The sequence below is a fragment of the Phyllostomus discolor genome, chromosome 5, assembly GCF_004126475.2.
Source record: "Phyllostomus discolor isolate MPI-MPIP mPhyDis1 chromosome 5, mPhyDis1.pri.v3, whole genome shotgun sequence".
Lineage (NCBI taxonomy): Eukaryota > Metazoa > Chordata > Mammalia > Chiroptera > Phyllostomidae > Phyllostomus > Phyllostomus discolor.
The window spans coordinates 2,135,923-2,159,394 of NC_040907.2; the positions used below are offsets into that span (position 1 = coordinate 2,135,923).

General features: G+C 68.2%; 1 protein-coding gene across 1 annotated transcript in view; it reads left to right on the forward strand.

The window, feature by feature from the left end:
* The window catches only part of AJAP1 (adherens junctions associated protein 1), a 79,929-nt gene that overhangs the window by 33,600 nt on the left and 22,857 nt on the right, over nt 1-23,472 (forward strand). The window contains exon 2 of the mRNA XM_036025222.1: nt 7,409-8,211. Within this exon, the coding sequence (XP_035881115.1) occupies nt 7,409-8,211 (803 nt within the window). The remainder of the gene's footprint in view (nt 1-7,408; nt 8,212-23,472) is intronic.

Below are 23,472 nucleotides of genomic sequence, written 5' to 3' on the forward strand. Positions count from 1 at the left end.
TCCGCGCTAATTCCTGCCGGGCCCGGTGCCGGTGGGGCCAGGCGGTGGCTCCGAGGTGGGGCCCGTGTCTCCCCGCCTGCACCTGTGCCCGTGCTGAGTCTCCACGGGGCTGCCGAACCAACGCCGCCTCTCCAGGCCCCTCCGAGTGTCTTTGCCGCGCGACTCTGGTCGGGGCGGTACCGGACAGCAGGAGTCTCGTCCAGGCCCTGTTCGTGCCGGGCTCGGCCAAGTCTGAGCCTTGGCCCCGGGGGGATGTGGGGAAGGGATGGGGTGTGGGCCCAGGACAGGCCAGCTCCTGCTGGGGGCCCCTCTCAGACTTCTGTCCCCACGGGCAGAAGAGGTGTTGGAGGTGTGGCCCAGGGTACCCGGCGGGGCAGCTGGCCAACCCAAGGAGGCTCGCCGGCCAAGGGGCAGCTGCTGGTCACACCTGGGCACTGCCCAGAGAGGGCATGGGCGTGACACGGGAGGGACAGTGGCCAGGCCGAGGGTGCTCTGTGGCTCCTGGACGGCCTGCCCGCTGTGCCGCCTCTGCGGAGGGGCTGACGGGGGGCCTGCCAGAGGGCACGGGGACCCGGGCGCAGCAGTGGGCGCGGCAGCGTCAGACGCAGGAGCTGGGCGCATGCCCCGCTCCCGGGGAGGGAACATTCCCGCCCACGGGCTGCCCACCCTCCACTTGCCGGCACCTCACTCCTCCGGAGTACTTGCAGGGGCCCGTTGCTCGGGCAACCAGACGCCAGCGCGCTGCCATCCTTCGGTTCCTCCTCCTAGCACCTGAGACGCCCGTGGAGCAGCACCCTCGTGCCTCGCAGGCTCCGGGCTCCCAGGGGAAGGAGTCGGGCCTGGGGGGGCAGAGCGGAGGAGCCTCGGGGCCACCTGTGAGCGCTACGAGGGGCTGCATCTGCAGTGTCACCCCAGAGACCCCACGACACCCCCGTGCTCACCCGCTGTGCAGGTGGGGAGCTGAGGCTCAGGGAGGTTACGCAGCACCAGACTGGAAGGCAGGCAGCCGTCCCCAAGCCCCGTGGGCCACCACCCCACCGGGTGCTTCTCCGAGCCTCTTCTTCTCAGGGTCGAAGGGGGCAGCTCCCACCTCTCCAGGCCCCGGGAGGCACGGATCTAGTGTGTCGAGGGCCTCTGGAGCGCAGCCCTGGGGCCGTCCGGGGCTGGGGAGTCATTTGCTCTGGGGGATGTTCCACAGGGTCCCTGGCCAGCAGCTGCTCCCCATCTCCTGGTTCTCCATAGTTAAAAGTGTCTCCAGATACTGTTCCATGCCCCCCGGGCATGACCTAGGCCCAGGCGAGGAGCGCAGGGGCCTGGCTACCCCATGTGTGTGGTGAGGCCTCACTGAGACCTAGGGTCATCGTCCTCTGCCGGCCCTGGACCGCGGGGCCCTGACCACCGTGCACGGTGGGGAGGGGGCGTGGGCGAGCGCCCACCAGGCCCACTGCAGGGGTCCACTGTGCGGATTGTCCAGGGGTGGAGTCACCCCACTCCGGGTTAGCAAGGCCTTGATTCTGCTCTTCTTTTCCTCATATGTCCCTGGTCCCACGGGTCCAGTATCATCGGTCCCCTCGTCCTCAGCCTGGGCACTGAAAGTCCCCAGACCCTGGATTTGGTCCAGGTCCCCTACTGGCTCACTGGGTGCCCGGCCAGGCCCCTGCCCGTGTGGGTCTCACGTTGGCGCCACCCGGGCCGTGAGAGGACGGGGTGAGACCGCCGTCCCCAGACGACGCAGGGGAGAGGGTCCGTCCAGAGGGGGCCTCACCTTGCTGCACCCACTGCTTCTCGGCCGCAGCCCCGGTCCGGGCTGAGCTGCTAACTCCGCCCCGGTCCCAGCAGGGTGCAGAGTCCACTTTGGGGTGGGCTGGGCTGGACGTCTGTTCCTTCCACCCCGGGACCCCGAGATTCCCGGGGAGGCTGGTGAAGCCCCCAGGGGCAGGGAGGTGCATACCCATTCGGGATGAGCTCAGGCTCTGCCCGTGCACCCCTCTGGGGACCCGGCCGAGGGGGTGGACAGGTCACAGACAGGGCACCCTCCTGCCCCCCTGCAGGGGCCGGCCTGGGTGCCCCAGAGCAGCCCGGAGCCCTGGAGCCTGGCCCGCTTGGGCTTTGCCCCCCCCTGGCCACCCCCCAGGCTCAGGCCCAGGAGTGAGACCTGCTCTCGTGGGTGGGGGAGGGCCCCCGTTCCTGGGAAGAGCAGCAGCCAGAGACGTCCCACCGTTCTGGGGGGTTCTGTCTGCGGGACACCATCAAGAGGGGGCGAGGGGGATGAGACGAGGAGATGTCCCTGGCCGCCCGGGTGGGGTCCCGGAGGGTTGGGGCAGGGGGTGCCGGTGAGATCAGGTGCAGCGCGGAGCTTCGTTAGGGACACAGCGGCGGCATTCCCGCGTGGTGGGGACAGGTGCAGCGTGCTGATGGGGGGACGGGGGGGCGGGGTCACCACCGGGGCACCGGGAGGACAGCGCGGCCACTCTGCCCTTGTCTGGTCTCTGCGGATCGGAAGTTCTTCCACGGCACGTTTATTCGGGCAAACAAACCAATGGAAGGTGGGACAGGAAGCCTCGGGACCCGGGCCATGCCCAGGGGCTGCCGGCGGACACCGCGGGTCCCTGAGCCCCAGGTGGAGGGACGCCCGTGTCAGTGGGGACAAGGGCGCCCACCAAGGGGCACGGGTCACAAGAGCCAGCCGTGTGCCGGGACAGCGTCTCTGTGTCTGTCACCATCACCTGCGCCCCCGAAGTCACGTCCCGCCGGGCATCAGGGAGAGACCCCTCTGTGACATTGGCGTGACAGAGACGGCGCCGTCTGAGAAGGCGGGAAGGCCCCACCCCAGGGCCCGCCTGCCGGCGCCGTCTCGAGGGAAGGACGGAAACCCGGGCCAGCAGAGGGAGGGCAGCCGGCCCGTGCCCGGGGCAGCTTCTCGGTCCCATGGAGTCCTCCCCGCGGCGGCTTGTCTGCCCGACAGCAGACGCTCGGGGGACAGGTGGTCCACAGTCGTCTGGTGCGGGGGCTGCACGTGGGGTGCTTGTCGCTGCCCCAGCTGGGCCGAGGTGACCTGGCCGGCTCGGGACACCTCCGAGGTCCCGGGTCGTCCTGGAGACTCCGGGAGGCGGACCCCAGACCCCTGCGTGGGCTCCTGCCCAGCTGGGGTTCTCGCTGTCTGGGGGCCCTGGCGCCGGGATGCGGCTGCCCCCTCGGGGGGGTGGGGGAAGGGCCACCGAGGGTGGAAGAGGGGTCTTTGTCTCCCCTCCTCGACAGTGATGATTTTGGGGAAGAAAACACACAGAAGGTATTAAATTGCATCTCAGTTCACTGAATCTTATTAAAGTGTTCTTGGGGAAAAATAGGATTTCAGGGAAAATTCAAAGGGAGAGGTGCGTGCAGGAAAGCGACAAACTAGAAAATAAGGGGAGACGGAGCGATGGTTCTCCATCTGGAGACGGTCGGCGGGGGCGGGGCGCTGGGGTGCCTGCCCTTCCTCCCGGAGTGCGGCTGGCAGGGACCCTGCTGAGCAGGGCCACGTGGGGTCTTGGTGGGGCTGCGGGCAGCCGGGAGTGGGTCGTGTGGGGACGAGTGTGCCGTGACCACTGCATGGCCCACCCAGAGCGCCACGGCTCCCAGGGGCCGGCGTGGGCCTGGACATTGGCCTGGGTGTCCTTCGCAACGCCCCCCAGGCCGGCCTCCCCACAACCTTCGCACGCACCCACTTCTTGAGATACGACGTACCCCGAAACTCGCCTCTGTAACGTGCCCATGCCCTGGTTTTGTGTGTTCAGAAGGTGGGGCAGAGCCATCTGTCCCCCCAAGACACCCCCCAGTTCCCTCCCGCTCCCCGCCCCTGGCCCCCTCTGATCTACTTCCTGTCTCTGTGGACTGGCCGGTTCTGGGCATTCCGTGACCGTGGGGTCATAGGGCACGGGGCTCCAGTCCCTCCCGTGCTGTTTCCCAGGCGTCAGCCCCCTCCCACGCCGGGCAGGCCCCTCTCTATCTGCCCCGCAGCTGACGGGCACTGGGGTCCCTCCCACTTCTCCCGTCGGGCGGCGTGCCGCTGTGGACCTCAGAGTCGCGTGTCGGAGTGGGCGTGTGCCGGCTCCCCAGAGCAGACTCGCTGGGCCAGCTGGTCCCCGAGTCTCTGAGGAGCCACCGGCTGACTGTCTGTCGGTAGCAGCTGGGACATCCTGTGTCCCCCCGCCACGTGTGGGAGTTCCCGGGTCCCCAGGTCCCCACCCGCCACGTGGAAGTGCTCCTGCAGCCATCCCGTGGGTGCGGAGTGGGGGCGTGCTTGCACGGGCTCCGCGCGAGCCCCGAGTTTGGGGGGGCCGGCCCCGTCTCTGCGCTGCGGCCCGGCCTGTTCTGAGCGTCCGTTGCTGCCGGCCCCGGCGGTCAGCGGCGTCGCTGTCGCAGCCGCAGCCGCGGGGCCCCCGAGAGGCCGCGAGCTCCTCTGCCCTCCTGCGGGGCGGATGCCCGCCCCGGGGCGCTTCCTGCGGCCGGGGCTGCGCGCCGCCCTCGAAGAACCTCTTCCTCGTGAACCGGGTGTGGACCGGCCCCCGCCCCAGCGCTGCGCTGAGTGGGGTCGGAGAGAAGGGCGTGGCCGGGGGCCTGGCGGGACGCCGGAGGACAGAGGTCACTGGCCCCCCCCCCCAAGCACGTGGTCACGGGGCAGCCTCAGCCGGGAAGCCCTCCCCGCTGAGTCTCAGGCCCAGGGAGGTCCCGCTCGCAGACACAGGCCGCCGCCGGGCCTGGCCGCAGAGCGGAGGGTGTGGGGCCTCGGCACCCCCAGAAAGAGGCAGGCGGTGGCCCCTGCAGGTGGCAGCACCGCTCCTGACCTCGCTGTGGCCGGGGCTCTGCCCGCGCGGCCCCGTGGGCAGGCTGCCGGGGGAGGGGCGCCGCCTCCGTCCCTCCGGACCTGCTCACCTGCCCTCCCGACGTGCGCGTCTGAGCAAGGCCACCAACCTGTGAACGAGTGACACTGGACTCGAAGAGAAACACAAACCACGCTCCCCAGCCCTTGCAGCTGGCGGGTTTTTCTGCGTGAGGGCTGGGTGGCGTGGAAACGAGGGGGTTTCCATGGCAACCAGTGACGGCTCAGGATGGGCGAAAACCGAGGGAACTATCTTGCGTGTGAAGTTATGCGGGCCGGCAGGCCAGGCCCAGGCTGAGGTGCTGCTGCTGCTCTTCCTGTGGGGATAGCGCCCCAGTCACGGCGGGCTGGCCGGCTGGCAGGCTGGCGGGCTGGCTGGCGGGCGGCTGCTCCCACTCGGCCGCCCCCTGGGGGCCTCGCAACCCCTGGCGCGGCCTGGCGGGGGGTGCAGGAGGGTGAGGAGGCCTAGGCCCGCCACCAGGGGGGTGTGCTCCAGGCCGAGGCCGCGCACCAGCTCGAAGCAGCTGCCTCCCGTCCCCCTGAGGACCGGGTCCGCCCAGGAACTCGGACGCTGGGAGAGCCAGAGGCCCTCAGCGGTCGAACCACCGCAGCCACAGGGAGCCGCCCCGAGTGTGCGCCCGGGGGAGTCTCTCCGGGACCTGACTTCCTGCTCACGGTGACCGTGGCCTTGGCCGGCTTGGCCGGCAGAGCTGCACACAGGGCCGTTAGCCTAACGAGCCGCACCCGGTTGCTGCGGCAAAGCACTTTCCTCCCGACGGGAAGACGGGGCTTTGCTGTGGTTTTGGGGGGTCGGCCCTCTTCAGGCATCAGCGCCCCCGAATAGGGTTCGTTCCTGGAACATCCGGTGACGTGGGGGACCAGGTCCGCCCCGAGGGGGTCGGCGTGGGATCGGGAGGGGACACACTCACACACACACACACACACGTGCACGCTCACACCGGCACACACGCACAGCCGCTCTCACACACACACTCCCTGATGCACTCGCACATGTGCTGCCACGCGGTCACCTTCGCGCACACAGGCACACTCGCAGGCACTGACACAGAGAAACACTCCCCAGCACACTCACCGGCACGCGCACCTCACTCACAGACACGCAGGTGCCTTCGCACACGGGCGCAGCACACGCCCAGCCGCACCCGGACTCACCCTGACCGCGCTCCCTGCACACTCACACTCCTGCATGTGGACGTGCAGGCTCGTACTCTGACACACACACACCCGCACGGTCTCACATGCGCACAGACACGCAGTCCCGACACACTCCGAGCACACGCTCTCACTCAGGGACTCCGCTCAGCCCTGGGGGTTTCCCTGTAAAGCCGTGAGCCCTCGCTCGGGCGGCTCTGAGCGGCTCTGGGGGCCGGCCCGGCACACCCAGATCCCTCGCCCGCCCCTACCCGCCACGGCCGCCGGAGTGCCGGGTTCCGGTCAGCCCCCGGGGTGCCCTTGGCGACGAGCGCGGACTGAATGGCGCCTGGAGCCGGTTCTCCGGCACCTGAGCTGGCGGGGGAGGCTGTGCGGCCGGGTCCCCACCCCCTTCTGCGTGGCCGTCCCGAGCTCTGGGTGGCACGTGGCGGTCCGTGAGCACACCAGGAAGCTCGTGTCCCTGAGCAAGGTGGCCTGCCGCCTGCCCTTCCCCAGCCCCCGGGGAGGTGGGGGGCGGATGGGAGGGTCTCCAGCCACTGGCGGGCAGGTGGGCAGGGAAGCGCGAGCGCCCACAGGCGGCGCACCTGGGTGGAGCCGGCGCGCCCGTGCACTTTCCGGGGATCCGCAGCAGGGCGAGACCCCGAGGAGGCCCAGACTGGGAAGGTTCCCCAGGAAGACGTTTGAGGTCACAGCTGCTTTGAAACGTGTATGTTCGGCTGATACAACAAGGTGGAGGAGGGGTTTGCAAGGCACGCAGCACGGGGTGGGGGCGGGGTCAGGACGTGCCGGCTTTCGGGCCCCACGCAAAGTCCAGCAGGTCCACCCGCACTGAGCATGGACACCTTCCCTCCAGAACTCAGCAGAGGCGGCTGCGGGCCGAGGGTCGCCCGCCCTGGGTGGGTGACCGTTGTGACCCCGGGGAACTTGTCCGTCCCGATGGCCCTGCCCTGCCCTCCTGTGTCCTTGCTGCCTGTTTTATTCTGGACGTGTTCAGCAAGGCGGGGTCTGGGAGGTCGGCTGGTGGGCTCAACAGAGGGGGGCCTGGGACTCGGCCTGCACCCGTGCGGTGGGCGGGGTTAGCGGCGCGCCCCACGTGTTGGGGCTCCCTGGAGAGACGAGACACGTGACTGCACGCAGGAGCCAGCTCACAGGAGCACGTGTGGTCAGACGGTTCTCTCAGAAGCGGACGAGTAGATCCCCGGATGGGCCTCGGAAGTCCGCTAACGAGGGTTTCGGGTCCCCTTTTGAAGTGGGGATGGGGGGGTTCGTCCGGAAGAGCAGGTCCTCTGTGTGGGAGCCGGGGAGGGAGGGGGAGGGGGAGGGGGCGGCGCCCCCACAGGTGCCACACTGACCTGTGTCTGTCTCTCCGCGCAGCTCCCTGTCCGTGCGCTGGCCGGGCCGCTCCCTGGGAAGTCAGGCTTGGATTCTCATAGCCATGTGTCAGCTCGCTGTCGACCTGCCCGCCTGTGAGGCCGTGGGCCCCAGCCCTGAGCTCCGGCTGCTGCCTCGGCCCTCGCCCCGGCCGCCCCGCTTGTGGAGTCTCAGGAGCGGACAGCCCGCCCGGATCCCCGCGCCCGTGTGGAGCCCGCGCCCGGCCCGCGTGGAGCGCAGCCACGGACAGATGCAGAGCCCCCGGGCCAAACGGGCACACAGACCCCGGGACCAGGTGGCCGCCCTGGTGCCCAGGGGCGGGCTCGCCAAGCCCCCCGCGGCCGCCAAACCCAGCCCTTCCCTGGGCGCCTCCCCCTCCCCCTCGTCCCCCGCAGTGGGCGGCGGTGGGGCCCCCACGGACCGGCAGGCCCTGCTCAGGCGGGGGAAGAGGCAGCTGCAGGCGGCCGGCTTCAACAGCTTCGACTTCCGGGGCGGCCGACCCACCACGGAGACCGAGTTCATCGCCTGGGGGCCCACGGGCGAGGAGGAGGCCCTGGAGTCCAACACCTCCCCCCACGGCCCCACCACCGTCTCCAGCTTCCACACGCGGAAGACGACGGTGGCCGCCACCACCACCACGGCCACCACGGCCGCCTCCGTGACGCTGCAGACTAAGGGGGCCACCGCGCCCCCGGCCCCCGGGAACAGGGCCCCGGGCGGGGTCAGCACAACGCAGCCTTCCACCAGCCCCAGCAGAGACCGCGGCACAGACCCGAAGCCCCCGCGGATCCCGGGAGAGACCTCAGGTGCGTGCCCGCCTTTCTGCTCGGGTCGGGGGAGGGGGGGGTTCGCTGGGGGCCTGGCTGGGGGCGGGGGCTGAGCCCTGCCCGGGCGGTGCTTCTCGGCAGCAGGGCCCAAACCAGGGGAAGGGCCGGAGTCGGGTGTGGGGCCTGCGGGAGGGACGGGCGCTGCGTGTCCGGGAGCTGGTGCACGTGCTCGCCCTGGCAGGCGTGGGCCGCGCCCCAGGAGGCGGAGCCAGGCCACTGCGGCTGGCAGACAGGCAAGGCCTGCAGGGGGGGGGGGGGGGGGGGGGGGGCGGGGGCCGTGCCCGCCATGCAGAGTGGGGGCTGCCCAGCCCGGCCGGACGTGGGGCTCCGTGCCCTGGGCCAGCGCGGGGGCAGGTGTGGGCACAGCCCACGTGGCCAGGAGCGTGTGGAGCCTTCGGGTGCCCTCGCCGTGTGGCTCTGCGGGTGGCCGCTGCCCGGGGGGCCGGAGGCAGGGATCACTTCAGGGGGCGGGGAGGCCGAGGCCGCGGGCAGGGAGGAGATGCCTGTGCCCCTCGCGGGGGCCCCGCGGGGAGACGCGGGCCCGGGGTGGCGTTTCCCAGCGGGTCTGCAGGGGGGAGGTCAGGGCGGACGGCTCCGGCCCTTCGGCCTCGGTCCCTTAGGTGCGCGTGGACACCCCCTCCGTGGCTCTGGACCGCAGCCCGCCGAGTCGTTCGGTGGTTTTCCGTCTCTCCCGGCACCCCGTCCTCCCACCGCTTCGGGGGGAGGGGCTCTTAGACCCTCCCCCGGCCAGGGCCCACCTCCGCCCCCAGAGCCCCCAGACTGCACCCACGGCATGAGGGGCTGAGGGGGGCCCAGAGCAGGGGGCGTCTGGGTGCCCACTGGTCGGTCCCCAGCTTCCTCGGTCTCTGAGGGGCCGAGGGTCCAGCTCACAGGTGGGATCCGGGCGGGCACACCCCAGAGAAGCACCCCACTTGGTGACTGGGGAGGGGCACAGGGGTGTGGGGAGTGATGCCATTCCCAGGGCAGCCCCCACGGCTGGGGGCACCAGCCAGCCTCTGCCACCCACCACCCAGGTTTGCTTCTGCCCGTCCAGAGGTTTGGGCTCCGCAGGCCCGGGGCGGGCCGGGTCACACCCCAGGGGAAGGAGAGGATGGCTCCTCGGGGTCCGCCCGCAGCGCCGTTTCCTCTGCCTGGACCGCGGGCCGGGTCTCGACATCGTCTGGGCCGGCAGGCAGGCGTGGCGGGGAGGTGCTCGGGTTCCGGGAGGGGGCGGCTCGGTCCTGTGGCCAACTTTCTCCTTTCGCCAGGGCGGGAGGGGTGCGGCTCTCCTCCTGGGGGCCTCTTCCCCAGAGAGCAGCGCATTCGTGGGAGGGACCCCGGCTCTGCGACCAGGAGCTCCGGTGCGCCATGGGGGCGGGGCGAGTCTGTGGGGCGGAGCGCAGCCCAGCTCCGGTCTGGAAGTCAGGGCCGCCGGGCCGGAGGGCAGGTCCCAAGGCGTGGGTCACTGCCCCAGTCCACTCCTGAGCCATGGCAGTGATCACGGGAGGGCTGCCTCCCGTCGCCGTCCCCGTTGCCGCCTCTGCACACGTCACTTACCGTGGGGCTGCGGAGGAGACACCGAGAGCCTGTTGACTCCAAGTTACACGCGTGACCATGGAGCGGAACGCCGGCGACCGCAGGGCAAGCGTCGCGAATTCATCCTCAGCACGCCGGGTGTCTCTAGTCCAACGCGACAGATGCTTATCTTGGGAAAGAGCGACGGTTCTTCACCATGTACTCTGGTGCGAGGTTGATAGTTTAGCGCGACAGGTTTAAAGGGGGTGAATGTGTGTGTGTTCTGACGCAGAGAGGTGCTAATCTCTCTGGGGAGGGGTGCTGGGGGCCCAGCAGGGGCGGCCCGCCTCCAGGCCGAGGCGAGGGAGGGCAGGGGATGCTGGGACGACTGCGCCCACGGGTGGCCGCCGAAGGCCAGGCCAGCTGGTCTCACGTGTAAGGGACACAAGCACCCAGGGCACCGAGTGACCTCGCGGGCACCCTGGGGATCACCTTGGCCTTTGGGCCCCGTAGCTCCGGGCCCCTCACTCTCCGTGGACCCTGACCACTACGTGCACATCTCAGGCAGAACTCCAGGTGGCGGGCGTGGGGGGCGTCTCAGGGCTCGCAGGGCTGTGCGTGTGGGGTTGGTCATACGTGTAACCCTGGGCTGCACCGCGTGGGGCTGCGCGACCCCAGGAAGGTTCACCTCCGTCTGCTCCACGCTCCTCTTCAGCGACGTGGAAGCCATGCCTCTCCTAAGTGCGGGCTGGGAGGGCCCAGCGAGCGAACCGGGTACAGAGCGCTGCGCCTGGCACCCGAGAACCACGTGCACGCCTGGCGTTTCTATACCCAGCGAGGGTGACTCGGAGAGCGGCGTGGCCGTCGTCAAGGGCAACCGGGCTGCCAGGGACGCGGGAGTCTCGTCCTCTCGGCACGCCCGTCTGTGCGCGCTCACTGCCAGGCGCTCCCCAAAGCCTGGGTTCGGGGTTCCGGAAGCGCTGGGAGGGAGCGAGGGTGCCCCTCTCCCCCCGCCGCTGGGCTCCAAGCCGAGACGGGGATTTAAGGGCCGAGGTTGCGAAGTCAGCTCAGCTGTGCAAAGACCAGCGCCTGGAGTCAGGCTCTGGGGGTTGTGAGTGTTGGTTTTGCCTCTGTAGAGGAATGCCACGGAGGACCGGCTGTGGTTTATTGTCTGTCCGTGGCACGGGCGCGGGTGGGCGTAGAGAGGGCAGGGGCTGGTGGTTTGGGGCGCTCCGAGACCCCTCCAGAGCCAGCATTACGTGGAACACCGACTGGGGTTGTCAGGGCCCCCCTTGCCAATGGCCCCGTAAGGGAGGTGGGGGGAATCTCCCCTGGTGCAGCAGGTCAAAGGGCCGCCACTGCCTTCGCACCCCTGGCGTCGTCTGGCAGGAGCCGCGTGCGCTGGGGCGGCCTGCCAGTCCTCCCTGCGCCTCGGAGGGAACGGCAGAGTCACCCGTCTGTGTCACAGGGTTGCAAAGATTGAACGAGACGTCCGTGCCTGGTGCTCAGAGTTTGACCCGCATGGCTGCTCAGGGCACGTTTGCTGCTGTTCACGTGACAGCGGTGATGGCGGTGACGAAGATGACAGCGGTGACGAAGGTGATGGGCCTGATGGTGGTGGTGCTGGTCATTATGATCACGGGGATGGTGACGAGGATGGTGATGATGGGGAAGGCGGGGCTGGAGATGCTGGTGGTGATGGAGATGGTGATGATGACGACGGATATGATGGTGGTGGCGTTGGTCATTGTGATCGTGGGGATGGTGATGAGGATGGTGATGATGGGGAAGGCGGGGATGGAGATGCTGGTGGTGATGGAGATGGTGATGATGACGATGGATATGATGGGGTGGCGTTGGTCATTGTGATCGTGGGGACGGTGATGACGGCGGTGATGATGGTGGTGGTGATGACAGCGACCATCATTATCTTTGGGACGGTTTGCGGCCGCCAGCTTGCTGCTCCGCCGGCGGCTCCGTGGTGGCGTTCTCCGATGAGGTCCTCTGACGCGGTCCCACGCCCTCACCCGGGCCCCGGGGGCTCCCCGCAGAGGCGGAGACGGCACCGGCGAGGACCCACAAGCTGGGGGTGGAAGCTCCCGCAGCTCAGGCTCTCGGAGGCCTGAGCTCCGGCCTCACCCGGTGCTGGCGGAGGGCGGGCGTCACACGGGCTGGGAGTTCACCCGAGGTCGAGGGCGGAGGGCTCCCCAGGGTGACAGCACCCCTGCCGGTCATGTTCTGAGTCTAGGATCACACAGTCTCCCGGGGGGAGAACAGAGAGCCATTTCCTGGGCTTTAATCTCGAAAGAAACTCATCAAGGGAGCCGTGGGGAGCTCGAGCCAGCTGACTTCCGTCCCTGCCTCTGCCTGCCGCCGCGGGAGCTCCCGGCCGTGGGTGTTGCCCCGCGGCGGGTGTTGGGGAGCGCTCCCCCGGCCCTGACGTTCGGACCTGCCGGCCGGCACCTGGGCCCCGGGAGTGTCCTGCCTGCGTGGCCACTTCTGGCACTTGGCTCTGCTGTCCCTGGCCACACCCGGCAGGGCCATGACGCCCCACAGGTCTCCATCATCATTCAGGGTCTGCTCCGTTGAGAATGGCCACGTATTTGCCAAGGATGCTTTCCAAGTTGCTTTGTCCTTGTCACCGGGAGGCCTTCCGTGTCCTTCAGCCGCGTCCCTCTGCGAGCATGAGCGATGGGCTGGTGTCACCTCCTCTCGCCCTGACAGCCACCTGACCTGGACGGTGGAGCCGCCTCGGGAGCAGGCCTCACGGTGACGGAACGGTTTTCCAAGCGCCGGGGTTGGGCCGGGAGGGAGAGCGGGCAACCTCCTGCCGGGTTCCAAGCCAAGGCGGCGCTCGAAAAGCTGAGCCCCTTTTAATTAACTTGCTGGGTGTTTGCTCCCAGGGAAGTGGATCCGTCCTTGATTTAAAGATATTGGAAGCAAATGACTCATGAACTTCAGAAGTTTCAAGTGGCTTAATTAGGATAAAAGTATCCACGCGCAAATCAGCCAGCAGAGCTCTCCGCAAAACATCCTGGACTCTGTCGGTGGCCCGGCTGCCCCGGAGGGTCTAACCGGGACTTTCTGAACAGACTCCACGGGGCACCTCCTGCCGGCGGCGGCGGCTGCAGTGGGGACCTGTGGTCTCGCAGGCAGGCGGGGCGGCGGGGTCCGCCCACAGCCCGCAGGCCCCCCCACCCCGCCCCCGGCCTCCCGGGGCGCCCCTCTGCTTCTGCTGAGCACAGCCGCCTTCCCAGCGAACACACGGGGAAATGAGCTCCGACTCATTACAGCAGCCTGGCTTCTGCAGCGGATGGCTCTGTGCTGGCCTCCTTTCCCTTCCCTGTCACAGGCTGCCTGCTCCGGCTTATTGCATTTAGTGCTTCCTGAGCGCCGCGGTCCCCCCCAGGGCCCCGTTCTCCTCCTAAGAGCAGCGAGGGGCCCGGAGGCTCTTTAATTCCGACAGATCCCTGGTGCTCGTCCTAAGGCACTTTCTACCTGGGGCTGCCTCGCCCCCCAGTCCCTTCCCGGCTGTCCCTGCCCCCCGCCTGGCCCTGCAGAGCTGCAGGCAGAGGCCTGGGTCCTCGACACTCCCGCCACCTGGAAGCTGGAAGTGGGTCCCCCCCAGGGCGGCGGGAGGGGCAGCGGGAGATGCCCCTGGCAGAGCATGTCTGCCCTGACCCCCCGAACTTCCCACTGGCTGTACGACACCCTGACCTTAAGGTTTTCACCCTCTCCCAGGGGAGGACCCCAAGCTCGGGGTTAGATGTTAGACCCTCCGCGTTAGAGTTTGTACACGACTCCGCCGGGAGGCCCGGTGGGGAGTCCCTGGCCGCTGGATCCACTGTGCAGCGAACCGCCACCTCCACTTAGTTGGCATCCGACGCCGCCCACTGCGCGAGGAATCTGTTTGGGGAGGGGAGACAGGTGAGGACGCGGGCTCACCCGAGGGACGACTGGCAGTTAAGGCCTGGCGGGAAACGTCACGGAGGCCCAGGCAAGGGCATCGTCATTGTTATTCTGGAAACAGGGGATCCAAGGAGGGGGGCTGGGCCAGGCAGCAGGGGCGGCCAGGTTTCCGTGAAGAGTGGACGCGCCCCAGTCCTGAGGATGGGGAGGTGGGCAGCGGCCCGAGGGACGGTGGGCGGGACGGGAGGGCACGCGGAGGCCGGAGCGCTGGCAAGCCCGGACCCTCGGAGGCCAGAGGGAGCTGGCGGACCACCTGCCTGGACTCGGTCTGCACCCGCTGGGACAGGGGCTGGGGCAGGGAAGCCGTGAGGCCCAGGGGGCCAGGGTGGGGGGCAGGCGGCTGCAGACTGGACTCCAGGGCTGTGATTTGGGGTGAGAAGTGGCCCTTTCCCTGAGCGGGGCAAACCTCCCTCCCCCACGCCGCCCGAGAGCCTAACGGGAGAGGTGCCAGGCGAACACACCTGGCGGCAGCAGCAGCAGCAGCAGCAGCAGCAGCCTCACCTCTGCAGCGGGTGGGCTCCGCGTGGCGTGAAGCTCCAGCGCCCCCCGGCGGCGCTCCGCGGTCCCGGAGGCCCAGCCCGGACCGCGGCGGGCAGACGCGTGACTCAGCCGCCATATGGCCAGACAGGCCTCCGGGCTTTGCTTTCCGTGTGGTTCAGTGAGTCTCCGCCTTCGAGTCTGTTACTGGGAGCTGACGGTCAGCAGTAACGGAGGGGTGAGTCTCCCTTTCCAGAAGCTTCTCTCGGCGGGAGAGCTCAGAATCTCCCCCCTCAGGTGACACAGACACACGTGACCCTGGAGCCGACGTCTTTGAGCAGAATCCCGGCCTCGACCCAGACCTGGCCCGGGCCCTGAGCTCCCGCTGCGCCGACCCCTGCGGGGGCCGCGGCTCTGCCCCGTGGCCTTGGGGCTCCAGCTCCCGCGCCTGCAGGCCTGGGTAACGCCTTCTGCCTTGGAAGGTCGTTCTGAGGCTTGCCCGTGAACCCGGCTGGAGAGCCGCGCCCGCGGCGTGCAGGGCAGTGCTGGCGGGCTCCGACGGCAGAGCAGCCCACCCCACCTGGTGGCCGTGTCGGGGCGACGGGGCGGCTCCGGCCCGGGACGTGTTTTGTCTCTTCAGCGTCCTCCCCCAGGGAACTAGGACGAGCCCTGGGAGCGCAGACCCTGCGGCCGAGCCAGGCTCAGCGGTCAGGCTGTGGTCCGTGGCGGCTGACACACCGCCGAGGCCAGCCCGGCACCCGTTTCCAACGGCCAAGGAGCTGCATGCCCGTAGCCCCGCTGCCCTTGGTGTCTCCACTGGCGGCCGAGACTGGCCAGGGCGCGGGGCGCGGTCAGGAGAGCTGGAGCTCCCAGCTGGGCCACGCGGGCTGCTTCCCAGCGGAGAACAGGCGCTGGGACCCGGGCCGCCCCACCGTGGGTGCAAGGCCAGGATCGGACCAGGCGCAGGCCGGGCAGGGAGGTTTACCTCTGCAGCTTCCCTGCTCGCCCCCTTCCTCCGCCCCCCAAGGCTCGTCCCGAGACAGCCGTGGGGATCACTCAGGAGCATCGTGAAGAGCCCGCCGACCTTCAGGAAGCTTCCGTGCTACAGCGGAGGCAGGTCACCCACAGCGTGCACAGACCGGCGTGACGCACAAGCTTGACGGGCGTGCGATGGAGACTCGCCTGGTTGGAGAGTGTGGGGTGCTGTGGGCGTGGCTGAGTGGGGGGCGGGGCTTGGCAGGTGGGGGGCTTGGCTGGGGAGAACCAGTGACTGCAGTGTGGGGAGGCGTCCTGGGGGCTGACTGACAGGCCGAGTGAGCACATGGGTGGGGGGGGGCCCAGTGTGCTGCCGGGCGCCGTGGCCCCAGCCACATGTGCAGGTCTGGGCCGCAGCATCGAGCCCTGGAAACGTCCGTGTTGGGCCGTAGATGTTGGGCCCCGTCTCCCGGCTGAGTTTTCGTCTTCACCTCAGGCCCAAGACCCATGCCTCCTTGCTGTCACCAGCCCCCTAGGGGGCCCAGCTGCACGGGGCCCGGGGCCCAAGACACATGAGACCTCGGGGCTGTCCAGCAGCCCCAGCCCCGCCGTAGTCCCCTCCCCGGTTGGCCTCCCCACTGGCTCTTGTCACTCGTGGGGCCTGCGGACCCGGAGGGCGCTGTCCCTGCCCCCTCCCTTCCGGCCCTGGCTAGTGCCAACCAAGCTGGACTGTTCTTCCGCGTCCAGGAGAAAAAAATCAGTGAAATGAATTCAGCACCAACGCCAGGAGATGGGTCATTAATTAATAAACTCGGCCAGCTCAACTTCCTGCCCGTAAATGGCAGCTACAGTGAGTGTTATAAGCAGCCCGGCTGCCGGCCAAGGCACCGGCAAGTTCTGCCTCACCCCGCGGGGGTGGGGGCAGGTCAGCTCAGGGGTGCCATGCGTCACTGCATCGGTCCCGCCGCGCGGGGGTCCAGCTACGGGTCAGGAAGGCCCTTGCCTGCTTGCTCCTGGCTCAGGTGCCTCCCGGGGGCCGTGGTTCTGGCTCCTGGCTTCTGAGGTCCACCGTCTCAGTGCCCCCGCTGCCCTGTCCACTCGCCTGATGGCTGGAGTCCACTCGGTGCCGACGAACCTCCACGCCAGGTCAGCGGGGGCCAAGTAAAAGTTCCACGTGGGACGGAGGCCTGGGGGCTCTCTCTCCGCTCCGGATGCCCAAGTCACGTAGACCACACGGCTCATGCGGCCAGCGTCTGGGGCCTCGGCAGCGGAGGCTGGACGCCCACGGTCCAGGCACTGGCAGGGAGGCCTCGAGGGAGAGTGTGGCCCAGAGTGTCCCCTTGGCCCACCGGGGGCATGTGTCGGTCCCATGCGTGCAAGTCCCCCTTTTTATAAGGACAGCTGACACACCGGATCACCATCCTCCCCGGTGACCCCGTTCTAACTCGGTCACCTCTGTAAAGGCAGAGGTCTAAGACATCACATGCACAGGTACGGGACAGAGGGTAGGACCTGGGCATCCTTTGGGGACGACAGAGTTCCACCCATAACAGGACCCCCTCACCGACCAAATACCCCTCTCCTCTCTTTTCTTTGGGGGGGGGGGGTATCCACAGAGGGCCTGTGTGGCCCCCCACCAGCAAGGCCTCAGGAAGGGAAGGAGCTCTTTACCCACAAGAACAGATGTTTCTGGAACTTTCCCTCGACCACACATGGAGTTTCCACGTCCTGTTGGAGGAGGAGGCAGGCGGGAAGAGGAGCAACCAGCTGCTGGGAGTGAGGGGGGGTCTGTGTTTCATTTGATGTTATTGTTACCCCCGGCTTCAGGGGCGGGCATGAGTCTCCCTTCCGGATGAGTGCGCCACACCCCCCCTCCCCGCTCCCCGCACCGCCCACAGCCTGGAGCCTGGAAAGGAGCGGGTGGTGGGAGAACCTGGACCTTCCTCTTGGCCTCACCCTGAGTTTCAGAGGTGGAAGGCAGGCACGACCACCAGCCGCTGCATCTCCTGCTGGACTTGTCGGACTCGTGGATCGATTTTGGAAGGTTGCGGCCTCTCCCACTAACCCAGACAGCGGGAACCTTGCGGGGTCTGCCGACGGCACCGTGGGACCTGGGGTGGCTTTCAAGCCAGAGTCTGAGGGGAGGACACGTCTCCCCAAGGAGGACCACCCAGCCGCTTCTGTCCCCTGGCGCTGAGCCCACACCTGTTGGATGACGACAGCCCCTTCCGCTGTAGGGACGAGCGTTTCTGGAGCACCTGGCAGGTGCAGCACGGACTGGGCCCCTCAAAGGCACACCAGAAAGACCAGACACTCTGAGCGACACTGGACACCCCCGCAGCTCCCTCCCATGCTCCGTGCTCGAGAGTTCTCATCACGACCTGCTGGATTGAACCTCACCTGCACTCCCCCTTTTGGCCTCCAAGCAGGGAGCAATCTCTTTTCCCTTGAGTGTCTCCTCCCCGATTCAACTCCCCAAATGAACCGGAGAACAAAAAGGCTTTTGCCAGAGAACACGTCATTGTGGTCCTTTCAGAGTGACGCTCACTCTTGCCTTCAGAACGTTGCCATCTCTGCGGACAGCGGCCTCCTCTCTCATCTCCAAATGCCCCCGAGAGCTGAGAAAAATCCAGGATATCAGAGCGTGCTGCTGTGCACTTTAAATATGTACATTTTTATTTGTCGGTGATCCTATAAAGCTGAGTGGGAGAGAGACGTCGGGACGTTGGGACGGGACAGGCAGGCCTCGGGGCCTTGGGGCACGGTCGGCCGCCGGGCAGGGTGCCCCGCCCCCGCCACCGTCTCCCGTCAGAGTTGCAGGGGAGCCTGGGAGGAAGGAGGACGCAGGTGCCCGAAGGCCTAGCGAGTGACGTCAAAGGCTGTGCAGAGCAGCTCGCCGTGACGCGAGTGCGTGACGCCCAGAGGGGCCAGATCCAGCGGCACCCAGCCCGCCCTTGCGGCAGAGGCCTGGGCACTCACAGGGTCCCCTCTCTGCCTGGCGGTTTCTAGAGATGAGCTGAAGCTGTACCAGGCCCCTGGGAGCCCGCCCTCACCCCCCCACATTCTGTCCCAGGAGGCCGGGGCTCTCCCCCACCATCCATCTGGAGGGGCCGCAAGACGGGCACCAGCCCGTTCTTGGCCGTGCTGCCCATCCCTGAAGACCCCTCCTGGCAGGCCAGGGTGCCCTCTCCTCATCTGCACTGTGACAGTGACAAGGGAGGGGGGGTGGAAGGGACACCTGTCACTGTCCCGGGTGTCTGGGACCCCTCAGAGTGCTCTGCATGGCCGCAGGGGTGCCCTCTGGGCAGAGTGGCTCCCGTGGGGACAGAGGAAAGTGTGCCTTTCCCCTGGGGGCCAAGGTCATGCACACCCGCAGGCCTCCGAGGGTGCATGGCCGAGCCTGCAGCCAGACCCTGCAGTACTGAGCCCCAACCCTGTCCCCTCCGCTCCCCAGGCAGCCTGGGAAGGAAGCTGGTGGCAGGAGGGCCCTCGGGCTCTGGGCTCACTGAGGGGGCCCTGCAGGCCCTCAGGACCCCAGTGCCTTCTCTCTCTGGGTCCTTTCATTGCTGGGGCGTCACATGGGCCAACCCGGGCAAGTGGCCAGGGTGGGCTCCTAAGGGGGCCCTCAGAATCGCGCGCTCCTGCAGACACGGCCTCATGGGTGAGCGAGAGCGTCGCCCCGGCCTGGGGTCCCAGGCTGCCGGGTGCTGCTGGAGCAGAGCAGCTGAGCAGGGGCACAGGGTGGGCTGGTGCGCCGCCCCTCCCCGAGACCCCAGCGTGCGCACCGTGCTGTGGGGTGACCCTCCGTCCAGGGGTCCCTTCACACACGACAATGTGCGACCACTCCTGGTGAGTGAGCACACGGCTCCTCCTCCCTCCGCCGTCCCCGGGAGGTCCTCTTTCATATCAGCATCTCCACCTGGACACCTACCTGCGGCCCCTGGGCCGGCCCAGACCCCCACAGATGCGCCAAAATAGGGTTCAGGCCCAGCGGGGTCTCTTGGAGCATGCCAGCGCAGAGAACAATTAAAAACTGCCGAAATACTTATTTTCACCCTGGAAGCTTCCGGAGATCCCCTGGCCCTGGGGCTGCGGGCCGCCGCCTCCCGTCCATCCCCTCCCTCTTGTCGCCGCAGCGCTGACCCCGGCTGGCCGGCTGCGGCCCCGGGCTTGGCTCCGGGCTTCCCTGGACTTATTTTTGCGGAAATGCCGCACTCCCTCCACGACGCCCGTCTGTCCTGAGACTCGGGGGGACGTGCAGGCCTGTCCCTGCCCAGGGCCCAGCGGCCCCGAGGGTCGCCGTCTCCAGACCCTGGTCTGTGAAGCAGGTTGGGTTGTGCAGAGTGGGGAGCTACACCCAGGCGGGTGTCCTCTGCTCATTCATCCGCTTGTGCATTCATTCCTTCGTTCATTCCTTCATTCAGGGCCCGTGTGTGTGTGTGTGCGTGTGTGTGTGTACGCATGCGAGGGGCTGGGGCCCGAATGGTCACTCAGTGGGGCAGTCTGGACCTGTCCTCCGGAGGCGGTGGCCCCTGGGAACCAGAGGCAGGGGCAGCGGCCTGTCCGGTCCCGGCACGCCCAGGGCGTTGTTCTGGAGGAACGGGGCATGGAGGACACATCCCACCCCCCGGCACGGGGAACCCCAATGTGCACGGCTCAGGGGGGGGGGGGGGGGGTCCGGTGTGTCCCGACCCACCGAGGGGGGCCGGGTGGAGCCCCCATCCGGCTCAGGGGCAGGCGAAGGCCACCGTGACTCGTGCTGTCTCCCGGAGACCAGAGAAGCTTCTGGAGCCGGATCTGCCCACACGCGTCGGCTGTGTCAGAGCCAGAAATAGAACAGGCAAGATTCCTGCTCTGATTTCTGCGCCGTCGTTCTGGGGCGAGGTGCCCTCCTCACGGAATGTGGATCAAGGGAGCCATGGGGGGAGGGGCGAGCGCGCGGAGCGGCTCCCGCGCAGGCTGCACTGGGGGGGCCCAGTCGGCCGCCTCCAGAAGCCACCGCGTCCCAAGTGCTAGCCCGGCCCATCCGGGGAAGGAACGTGGGCGAGCGGCAAAGGCCCCTTCGGTCACGGCAGTCCAGGCCCAGGCGCCGACCCGCAAATCCCCGAACCCCGAGCACCGGGAACAGAGGGAGGACGAGGGGCCCCAACTCGGGTGCTGCCTCGTGGGGGAGAACGCAACACACCAGCTGAGCCCCGGACGTGAAGGGGGGCGTCCGACCCCCCCGCCAGCCTCTGTAGTGACCACTGCACGCGTCTCGCGCTCGCCGTGAGCCCGGCTCGGACTGCCTGGCTTGACTAAACCCTGGGGGACCCCCGGCAGGTCCGGGGGCGACGCTCCTCTGACCCTTAGGCAGCGGAGGCAGAAGCAGAAGCACAGAGAGGTTAAGGGACTTGCCCAAAGTTGCGCAGCACATAGGCGGTGGAGCTGGGATTTGAACCAGCTTTAGGGGCGTTACAGTGAAGCCCCACCCCGGGCCATCTGTCCTTCAACCCTCTCAGCAACGTTTCGGGGTAGAAGTTGTTGTACAGTTTGGGCAATGGAGACCGAAAGGCACCAGGAGGTCTGTGGGTAGCCGCACGCTGTGGCAGGAGAGAATTGGGGATCGTGGACCCAGCGCGGCCTGGCCCCCGAGGCCCGAGGCTCCTGGCGCCCTGGGCCCCTGCACCGTGCAGGCCCTGGAGATGGCGGGGTGACCACAGTGGGGCCCTCTCACGGCCAAGGAGGAGGAGGGCAACTGGTAGGATGGGAGTCATGAGGTTGCCGGGGCCTTTGGGCACCTCCAGGTGGAGAGGTGGGACATGGTGGGGACCCACTGTCCTTTCTGCCCCCCCCCCCCCAGGAGACGGGGCTGTGCATCATCTCTGGGGTGCGGCCTGGGGAGCGAGCAAGGGGGCTCTTGGCTTGGGCACGGCCCTCCAGTTCCGCCGGCTGCGGGGAGTGGCCCGTCCCGCACACCCAGTGCCCCTCTGTCGACCCCGATGCCCAGGCCCCGGGTGCTGGGACGCACATCATCCGTGACAGAGTCCCCCCCCCCCACCCCGGCCCCAGTGTTTCCTGGTGAGAGAGTTCCCCTGGGCTCTCTCGGTGTTGCCTTCCGAGCGTTCGGGGGAAACAGTCAAAAAGTCGATTTGATTTTGAACGTACTCCTCAACCCGCTCCCGGGGGGGGGGGGGGGGGGGGGACCGGTCTGCACGTCCGCCCTCCCTCCTTAGTCATCCTGGCTGGTGTGCCGCCCGCCCGCGCTGCTGCTGGCCTGCTCCGTGCTCTCTCCCTGCGCCGCGGTGACCCTCCAGCCTGTTCTGTGGCACAGGCGCCGTCTGAAGGTGGGGAGGAGGCGGCCGCTTCTGGCTGCCCCTTTCCTCCTTTGTCCGTAGGGGCCCATTGCTCGGGGCACGGCAGGGCCGGGGTGTGCTGACCTCTGACCCTGAGCCGTGTGTTAGGTCCAGGGCGTGTCAGTCTCTTCTCGTGTCCGTGGCACCTGAGTGCCTTGCCGGCAGGGAGGGGCCCCAGGGCGCACGGCCTCCCGGGCCCTCCCCCGCCGTCTCCTAAGAGAGTGTCCAGGACCGCTCCCTCCCCCGCCGGGCGGCCACACGTGACTCAGGAATCCTCTCCTGCTGGAAGGCGACAGGATATGACAGGGACAGTCCCCAAAAGCGAGGACGCAGGGACTCAGAGAGACAGTGCATCCCCACGCTCACACCGGCACTGTCCCGCCAGAGGTGGAAGCCACTGGGTACCCGCCGGTGGGTGCACGCATGAACAAAACGTGGTCTGTCTGTCCGTTCGTCCGTGCACTGGAGCATTGCTCAGCCCTGAAGAGGAAGGCGGTCCGGTCACCTGCCTCAATGAGGTGAGCCTCGAGGATTCTCTGCTCGGTGAAATCAGCCGGCCCCCCAAGGACAGATGCTGCCGGTCCCACCGATTCGGGACCAGGGTCGTCAGACTCACAGAGGCCGAGGGGACTCGGGGGAGGGGTGGCAGGTCCGGGCAGTGAGGTCACTGTGCAATGGGGACAACCCCGGTTCTGTGGGATGAACCTCCGGAGAGGGAGGCACAGCAACACGCGTGACGTGAGGCAGCTGACCTGCCCGCGGCCGACGGTCACCTCCTGTGCCCTGTGTGTGCGTTCCACCCAAGTCTCTCACAACGCAAAAAAGCCTGGATCTGACGAGCTTCAGCCAGGACGAGACCCGGGTATCTAGCTGGGGGCTCCGGCCTCTGCCCTCAGGAAGCGTCCGAGGCGGGGGGGGGGGGGGGACACTTCCTGGAGGCTCTGAACACAGAGGAGCTGGCGGACTTCCCACCTGCAGAGCCGGGGTCGTCCCGGCGGGGGGCGGGGTGCACGGTGGCCATTCCAGGAGGGCGCTGCGGCAGGGCGGTGGCCAGCGGGGTCGAGAGGTCAGCCTTGTACGGGGGGGGGGGGGGGGGGTGGGGACTGAGCGAGCAGATGAGCAGACACACGGGGGAGCCGGCTTCTCAGGGAGGAGGAGGCGGTGCAGCCGGGGGCGGGGAGCCAGAAAGACCCAGGGGCTTGGGTTGGCTTCGGTTCCCCAGGGCGGGGGTCTGTAAGAATGTATCACAAACTGGGGGCGGGGGGCGGGGGGAAGGCCCTGGCTGGGTAGCTCCGTTGGTCACAGCGTCATCCCCAGCTGCCGAGGTGGCAGGTTGGGCCTCCAGTCCCGAAGCACACAGGAAGCAACCAGCGATGCATAAAAAAGTGAAATAACGGATCGGTAGCTTCTCTCTCTTTCAAAAACAAAAAACAAAACGCACCCCCTCCCCCTGCACGAAACACAAACGTGTTCTCTCTCAGCCCTGGAGGCCAGAGGTCCCACGGGAAGGCGTGGGCAGAGGCCAGCTCCCCTGGAGACTGCGGGCGGCGGGGAGAGTCTTTCCCGCCCCCCCCCCCCCCAGACCCCCTGGCGGCTGCCAGCAGCGCTCGGCTCGTGGCCGCATCGCTCCAGCCCCGGCCTTCGCCTCCGCTTCCCCCCGTGGGTGTCTGTGCGGCCTCCCCTCCTCCTGTGAGGTCACAGCCGTTCACTGGGTTTGGGGCCCACCCGGTACGACCCCCACCCTCAGAGACCCTGTTCCCAGTAAGGCTGCCCTCTGAGGCTTCGGTGGATGTGAGTTTCGGGGAGACGCGGGGCGGCCCGGGCAGAGGAGCACACCATGAGTGGGTGTGAAACCGCTCCCTGGCCCTCTGGCCGAGAGGCCCGGGCACAGCAGCGCCCAGGAGTGGGGGTGCGGGGGGTGTGCCTGGCGCTGGGGCCATGGTTTCCAACATCCTCCACGAAAGGGACA